Source organism: Oreochromis aureus, linkage group 6 (assembly GCF_013358895.1).
Source record: "Oreochromis aureus strain Israel breed Guangdong linkage group 6, ZZ_aureus, whole genome shotgun sequence".
In the NCBI taxonomy this organism is placed as follows: domain Eukaryota; kingdom Metazoa; phylum Chordata; class Actinopteri; order Cichliformes; family Cichlidae; genus Oreochromis; species Oreochromis aureus.
Genome location: NC_052947.1, coordinates 32,501,794 through 32,510,481, shown reverse-complemented (window position 1 = coordinate 32,510,481; position 8,688 = coordinate 32,501,794). Strand labels below are relative to the sequence as shown.

At 39.5% G+C, this 8,688-nt stretch overlaps 2 protein-coding genes across 2 annotated transcripts; one reads left to right on the top strand and one right to left on the bottom strand.

The window, feature by feature from the left end:
* Window positions 1-719: 719 nt before the first annotated feature.
* Window positions 720-4,149, top strand: tekt4 (tektin 4). The gene is made up of 7 exons (XM_031733735.2): window positions 720-1,370; window positions 1,819-1,889; window positions 2,008-2,151; window positions 2,232-2,318; window positions 2,420-2,555; window positions 2,627-2,781; window positions 2,847-4,149. The coding sequence occupies exons 1-7, from the start codon at window positions 849-851 to the stop codon at window positions 3,058-3,060; spliced, it is 1,329 nt and encodes a 442-aa protein (XP_031589595.2). The 5' UTR covers window positions 720-848; the 3' UTR covers window positions 3,061-4,149.
* Window positions 4,150-4,154: 5 nt separating this feature from the next.
* Window positions 4,155-7,975, bottom strand: LOC120440608 (polymeric immunoglobulin receptor-like). Its single transcript, XM_039613378.1, has 4 exons — window positions 7,953-7,975; window positions 5,442-5,768; window positions 4,677-4,997; window positions 4,155-4,288 (listed from the first exon to the last, which is right to left on the bottom strand). Exons 2-4 carry the CDS (start codon window positions 5,734-5,736, stop codon window positions 4,155-4,157), a joined length of 750 nt encoding a protein of 249 aa, XP_039469312.1. The 5' UTR covers window positions 5,737-5,768; window positions 7,953-7,975.
* Window positions 7,976-8,688: the final 713 nt, after the last annotated feature.

Sequence of the window (8,688 nt, the reverse complement as noted above, 5' to 3'; positions counted from 1 at the left end):
TTAAAAATGTGCTGCATGCTATAAAAGCCATAAAACTTTCAAGTTGTTGTTTTAAAATAAAGTGTCAAAAGTCTCCCTACCAAGAAAATGAAATAAATATCTACTTTGCCCTTTGTTTTTTTTTTTCCAAAACTATTTGGTACTACTATATGAGTGATAAAGTATTCCCTTCTTTGCATTTTATTGTTTCTCCAAATTAACCATCTGTTTTCGCATGATAATTTCACAAATAATCATCATCTGGAGAACAGGAAGAGCTAAGGATGCTCTTCGTGGACCACAGCTCAGGCTCAACACCATAACCCCAGACATCCTCAACACCAAACTGGACTCTATACTCAGACCAACTCCTTTGCACTACTTCCAAGCACTCTTCTTGATTGCATATATTGCATATATTTCTCCTGTTTGTTATTTATTCTTGTTGTCTTACTGTTTATACTTTATTCCTGCACTCACCCATAATTTTGTTGTACATGTACAATGACAATAAAAGGCAATTCTATTCTATTCTACTCTATTTAGCAACTAAACAATAAATTCTGTATACTATACTACAGAGATTTAAAATGGTTCTCTTCTGTTATACACTGAATTGGTCCCAGAGCTTTATTATTAATTATCGTATTATAATATACTTAGGTTTGTTGTTTGACTGATACTAGCATGTGATGATTAGCCGTGTCATCTGAGCCAACATGTGTAACTAGGCAACACCAAACAAACAAACCTACAGCTTGGTCCGGACTGTTAATGTTGGTGCTGCTACTTTTGGGACTAAATCTGCTTAAATCAGCCCAAATAAATCAAGTCTTTTTTCTTGTAGGCCATTTGAATTGCTAAAAAAAATGTGCTCGGATGTTGTAGTATCACGGCCTCACTATGACAGCAGAGCTGTAGCTCAGGGGGTCCCGGAGAAAGATCACCTTGTGGAGGTCCCGCAGCCGTCCTCAGGCTTAGCCACAGCAGGGTACCGCTCGGCTAAATACACCCCGACTGAGTGGTTCTCCAACTACCAAAACTTACTTCAGCAAGCCGGTACCGACTGCCACGAAGCTACGAGCCTCCAGCGAGCGTCCAGAACTTTGTACCAAGACACCGATGCATCCACTTTTAAGACACAGGCCGAGGGAACACGTCTTCTGGGAGAGAGACTACAAGAGATCCACTACTGGAAGTCTGAGCTGCAGCGGCACATCGAGCAGCTGCTGGCCGATACGGAGTCACTGGTGGCGGTGAAGACGCGGCTGGAGAAGGCGCTGGATGCCACCGAGATTCCCTATGCCATCGCCACAGACAATCTGAACTGCAGGGCGAGAAGGCTGGGAGCCGACCTGGTCAGAGACACTGTGGAAGAAGAGTTGTTCAAGGTGATAGACTATACTTCATGATCCAAAATTATATCGCCTAAATGTGGGCTTGCAAAAATCCGAACGTATAATTATAATTATAAGTGAAATTTGTATTTGGATACATTTTCTCAAAAATGTATTTAATTTGATATTTGACCAGTTACTGCTAATGGGATATTTTAGACACATTGATATTTTAGTTTGGAATAATGCTTTTCAACTTAAAGGGAAAGAATCGCACCTAAGTTAATGACAAATGTGAACTAGTCTGATCTGATCAACTTGCAGTGGCAGATTTCACCTCATCAAGCTAAGAATTTCTGCTTTTTCTTGTCTTCAGTGATATTTAAACATATGTGAACTGATCTTAGCTTTTACTGTAATATTTTCAGAATAAAAACATTTAATAATGAGATCCAGCAGATGGCAGTAACACATTAACCAGTAAGATGACTCTATTTTGCAGGAAGTGGACTTGATCAGGAGCGTCCAGGCTCTTCTGAAGAGAACTACAGCTCAGGTTGTCAGTCAAATCAAGTAAGTTTTAAACTCTGTTTACTGGGAGTAAAACTGCATAACACATAGAATTTCATAACATGAAATATTTATATAACTATAAACAGAAACTTTTGTTTCATGTGTATCTGTGCATCAGGTTGAACAGAGAAGCCAAGCACACTTTAGAGATGGACTGGTCTGATAAGTACCAGGCCTACCATTTTGATGACCACAGCGGAAGACACAGTAACATGAGTTCAGATACGCAGCACCATCCCAGCTCAGCTTCCATGCAAGAACAGTGAGTTTGAGCAACTGGAGATATTACATAAACCTAACAATATGAGAAACAGTCCTGATAACTTTTTTCACTTGCTGCAGGGTGTCCAGCCACCCATCATGGACGAAGTTTACACAAGACAACCTGTCCAAGGCCGTGCAGGAGGAACAGGCTACCAACAGTCTCAGGTTAGAGCACATACTAGTTCATATACTGCAGCAGAATCTGAAACTGACCCTGGTTCATTATTTATTATTTGCTTTAAACAATTTAAATCCTTGTGTGTTAGAGCGCTGGTAGAGCAGGTACTGCAGGACACGGCTGAGGATCTGAGAGTCCAGTGCTCCAGTGTTGACCGAGCCTTCAGCGAACGCTGTGTGGAGCTGAATGAGGCCAAGACGCAGCTCAATATTCAGCTCAAACAGGTGGACAAACTGACAGACAGAGTAAATGACTGGTTATTAGTTGATGATTGATTGTATTATCTCATGTGTAGATCTTGGAGCAAATTGGTGCCCAGGAGAAAAACATTGTGGCTCTGCAGCAGGCCATTCACAACAAAGAAGCTCCACTGCGAGTAGCTCAGTCCAGACTTTACCTTCGCTCCCTCAGACCCAACATGGAGCTGTGCAGGGATGAACCCCAGCTCAGGTATGCATACACAAAACAATAAACTTCTTTGTCTTTCTCACTGCTCTGATTTTTTGCTTCTGTAGTTTGGAAGGGGAGGTGAAGCAGATTGATGCCATTCTGGCATCTCTACACCAGAAGCTGAGCAAAGCCAGAGAGTCCCTGTCTCGTCTGGAGGAGTCACGCATGGTGTTGGAGAAAGACATCAACTGCAAAACCCACTCACTGTTCATCGAGAGGGAAAAGTGCATGACTCACCGTAAACGATACCCGACCACTTCAGCACTGTCAGGATACTGAAAGGTTCAACACTTCTTTGTTTGGCTCTTTTTTGTGTTGCTGTAATTAGTAATAAATAAATAAATCATGTGTACAAGAAAGCCTGAAACCTAATACTGAAAAAAAAATACATTTCAGTTCATTTTCATAGCCACAATATTCTTTATTCATTCACGTATTCTAAAAAGATTGACAATATGGGGCTCGAACAGAACTACTATGAAGTACAAGTGTTAAAAACTGCTACATCAGAGGAAAACCCATAACTACAGGCAATGTACATAACAGGTGTACAGCTGGGAGAAGACAGGCTAAACAACAAATATAAGATTATGTCATAGTTTAATATAGATATGTACTTCTGAGAAATGGTTATGACTGATATAAAGATGACTTTTTACAATTAGTACTGAAGGCATTAATATGACCACATATTTGATCACAGTTTTGTATACTGTTCAGTTTGTTTTGGTTCTGTCGTTTTAGCGTTCATGAGTAAAGCACATATCTTCTATCTCAGGGATATCTTCATACACATGATCACCATCATCATTATCATAGATGTGCCAGTTGTTCCGCTGCTCAGAAGAATCCAAATTGAAACACGCCTCAACAACTTGGTTTTCATAAGTCTAAAAAACAAATAGAAGGAAAGATTACAATGATGAAGGAAACTCACAGTGAAATTCAGAGGTCACAATAAGATGGACACATGGCATAATCATTTCTTGATGATAACATATTTTTTTGGCTCACTAGCACCAGGTGCGTCTATTTCTCTGATTTTTTAGCCTAAATTGAGTAAATAGGAGTCTACAGAAATGTAATATTGAAATAATGTACACATGTTAGAGGACATGGTGGGAAGATGTGCCTGAGAATAAACGTAACATTTGCAGGACCACTGTCAAAGCAAGCTAAATCGCCAGTACGGTGCAGCAAACATTGCACACTCTAAATGCTTCTGATACTGTCTCCTGTATTTTCCTCTCACATGATCCTTAAGCTTTGCTTCTCCTGCTTCTTCAGTGTTTATCATGATTCTGTTCATGCCGATGTCAGCTGCTGGAGCAACACAGAAAACAAAAAATTAAAGTGCTTGTGTGTGGACAAATCTATATATGTGTTTGTGTGCATATGTGTGTTTTACCTCTCACTTTGGTGCATTTATAAACCTTGATCCAAGCCACTGTTGGTATCAGCATCATAACCAGAGGTGCGGGCAGAAAGTAAACCAGAATGTGAATCGCTGCAGGAAAAGAAATATTTAAGAGAATGAAATCTCCACAGAAGTATCATAATATCCACATATCATATGTTGCAGTCTGTCTAAACAGCAGAAATAGCACCAAATCTATAGACTGATCAGCATTTGGTACCTTGTGTTCCTTATTTCATTAATAGTTAGATGAGCACTCCTATTTTATAATCACAAATCATTGAAATTTTGAATGCATGAGGATTTACATCATGTTAAAGTCCCTTTAACCCAAAAGAAAAAGAGCTATTTAGGAGAACATAAATCTTACTGTACAGCAACATTTTTTGCTTCTTGTTTCTGAAATAATAAAATACATTATATGTAATAAATACTTTCTATATTAGTTTTCATAAGAGAACTAACTATAAACTCTTACCTTTGACTTGAAGCTCAACAGCAGAGAAAACATCTAGTCCACTGTTTCTTTGGACACCGCAAAGGTATAAACCAGAATCCCTTCGGGTCAGTCTGGTAATGTTCACTGTGAATGTTCCTGACACTTTGTCATCATCAAGTCTGAATCGTCCATTTTCTTTGTTGTCAGAGGTGATCAGTGCCTGCTGCAGACATATGGAGGGCCGTGTTCCTCTGCAGATGTACTTCAGGTTGTTCTGGTACTCAGACTCATAAGGACAACTAATGGTCACTGAATCTTTTTTATAGCTTTTTATTTTGGTCACACTGTTACAGCAGCTGTCTGTAAAAAAGATAAACAATAAAAATTGTCACAAGCTAAAATACAGACTAAGTAAATGCAAAGAAAAAGAACACATTTCACATTTAATTTTATACTCTCATCCAAAAATGTGTGCTGACTCTTATCTAAGCAACATGCTTATATCTGTACTGTATTACTTTTTATTTTTGTGTGTATCCTTTGCTTCCTTCCATGTTCCACGATGAAAGAGAAACCTCTGTTTCATCGTGACACATGGAGTGCAGAAAGGTCAAATGTTGCTCAAATGTTGTTCAAGCTGACGAGTGTCACTGCTGTAAGTGCAAAAAAAAATTGTCAATGCTTTGTTTTGAAAACCTTCTCCAGTGTGCTCTAGCTACTTTTGACAAATCCATCTGTTGTCAGAGAACCCCACCCCCCAAAACTACAACATAGTAAATAATTATATAAGGTAATTTTGTTTACCTTGCTTAACATCCACTATGACTTCAGTGTAGATGTCATTTCCAAATAAGGAGATGCCACACCAGTATTTCCCTGCATCCCTTTTCTGCAAATCGAAGATGGTCACAGTGAAGATTTGAGCCTTTTTGTCATCGTAGATGGAGTATTTGTTGTTTTTCGGTTGTGTGGTCATGATAAGAACATCATTCCTGCCACAGTTTGACTTGCACAGGTACTTCTCGGAAGATTGAAATCCCTTCTCATAGGAACAAGAAACATTCACAACTGCCCCCTCATATCCAGACACATGGATCATCCCTGCTGTGCTGCTGACACAGCTCAGAGAAACTGTAAACAGAAGAAAACAGAGTTAGGTACAGACAGGGACAGCTGATATGAATGGGCTGACAGGGCTAAGCCCTCCCTATGCTTTCAAGAAAAAAATGGAAGAAATTATATCAAATTCCTCCTCCGCAGTATCTTTAGATGTTCCTAGGACTGCGCTCATCTGGACAGAGATCTCCGATGTTATTCCTGGAGCCTAGCTTGGGGTCACCCTACCTAGTGCTCCGACTACAACTGGGACTACTGTTACCGTCACTCTCCAAATCTTCTCAAGCTCCTCTCTGAGCCCTTGGTACTTCTCCAGCTTCTTGTGTTCCTTCTTCCTGATGTTGCTGTCATTCAGTATCGCTACATCTATCACTACGGCCATCTTCCTCTGCTTGTCTACCACCATGATGTCCAGTTGGTCTGTCTGTACCTGGAAGTACCACAGGATCTTAGCTCTGCCATTCTCCACCACCCTAAAGACTGTTTCCCATTTTGATCTCGGGACTTCCAGGCCATACTGGGCACAGATGTTTCTGTATACTATGCCGGACACTTGGTTATGGCGTTCCATGTATGTCCTGCCTGCTAGCATCTTGCACCCTGCTGTTATGTGCTGGATTGTCTCAGGGCATCTTTACACAGCCTGCACCTGGGGTCTTGCCTGGTGTGATAGACCCCAGCCTCTATGGATCTTGTGCTCAGATTGTTCTGCCATGATTAGTGCCTAATCCACCTTTGTCCAGCCACTGGTAAGATCCCACTTCCCTGTCTGCCGATCCCCAGGTACCTGTCCTTCCATGAGCTGTTCCTCCTCCTCCTATATCTTGGGTTTCTGCCTGAGGTATTGCCATCCTGGACTGTGGGGCTGGCAGTTCCCAGCCTCCTTCCTTCTGCTCAGCATACACTCAGGTTGCTGGATGGTGTGAAACCCCCATGCAAGGAAAGGAGCTTCCTGGTCTTTATCATCTTCAATCTCCTCCTTTGGCCGAATCCCTCCGCTCTGAATGACATCATCCAACTAATGTCCTTGCTGTATATCCCACCAGGATATGCTGTATATCCTGGTGGGATATACAGCAAGGAAATTAATGGTTCCTTCAAATCTTAAAATGGGTTTTAAGGAAGCAGGGCAATTCCATTGTTTTTAAATAAACACAAAAAAAATTCAGCAGCAGTAACAACTCAGCATTCTCTCTCTGTACCTGTAGTGCCTGCCCACAGCACCAAAGCCTCTTGCTCCATTATATTTGATGAATTTTTCATCTGCCTAATCTCTGTCCTAGATTGGTGATCTCAGACACATATTACTCCAAGTAAACACAAAATACAATTTCATTGTGACCAAAAAAATGGAAATCAAGTATATTTGATGAATTATTGTAACTGTCCCAGATTGGCAATGAATCTTTCACAAAAACTGCAAGTATTTGCAATAACAGCAATGAATCTTTCACATCGCTGCAGATGAATTTTGGTTCTCTCTTCCCTGCAGAAGCATGCTATAATGACTGTACTGTATATATGTTCCCTATCTCCTCCTAGACAAGTGAACCAATCTTGATGAGATGTTATGAAACTTGATTAGGACAGTGTAATGCCAACATCTATAGAGTGTATACAAATCCCAAAATTGTATACATTTGCATGCCTGACAGTTCAATTGAGCACTGAATGGAATTTATGCATAGCATAGAATGACACACCATCACAGCATCATACCATAATGATCGCGGTATATGTGTTTGTGTGTTTGTATGTTCCCTGTTTGCTAATGTCTATAATGTGATGTGATATCTAAAAAAAATTCTCAGTGCAAAATACAGCATGAGGCACTCCTCATGTTTTATCTATAATGAGAAGTGAACAACAGTCATTCAGTGCCTCATTTTTAGTAGTGCTAAGGAGATACATTCTGAGTACACCCACAGCACTGAGTGAGCAAATATTTATGAAAATAAAACATAAGGTGTGTGAATGTGGTCATTTAAAGTGAGTTTAATCCAGTATCTCTCCATTCAAAACAGAAGACTTGTTTAGATTAGTTTGCACATAGCGACAGGCAAGCCTGTAGACAATTATATCCATAAAACCAGACAAATCCATTCTTAAGTGTTACATTTTTCAGCAATAGTCTCAATATAAAAAAAAGTTGTTTACATAAATTAAATGGACTGCTGTTAATAAATAAATGTAACTTACTGCAGTGGATGAATAACAGGTACTGAGTGCACCACATCTTCATGTACTAATGTGGTTGTAAATCTAATCATAGGTGCCAGCAAATATTAAAATCTCTCAGTTCCCCATTCAAATCCCCTTTCTGGTGCCATTTCCTGCCTTGTGAACTTTCCAGTTAAAAGTTCCAGTTAAAAGTTCAACCATTAAAGAAGAGAAGTCAGTATAAAAAAGCAGAGTTCATACACATTAAAGTTTCTATAACACCTTACATTTTATTACTTTGTCATTTAAAACAAAACAAAGCACATATCAACCCATGAGCAATCTGGATTGCCTAATGACTACAGTTTGCTCCTGTGACATAAGTGTTTCACTCTGTCTTTCACTCGTAAACATGGTACTTTCTTTCATTTCTTTTAACATTGTTTACCTTGGTTTATTTTTCTCACTAATTTCAGCTATTTGTCCTATGTGAGGGAGTTCTACCTATACCATCTGTTCATGATGGCCTTACAAATATGCCTTCAAATATGCCAATACCAAAATATTTTACATGACCTAGGTATATCGTGACCCAGGATTTTGACAATAACCAAATGAACACTAAAAAAATGAAAAATGTGCATAACCAGGACAAAAAGAATGAATATTGCTTCACACAATAGCTTGAAAGCATAATCACATTTTCATTGCGGTCTTACTTTAATTTGAACACTTATTGTTGGAACTTTTTGCCATATTCATCAGTTTCCAGCCA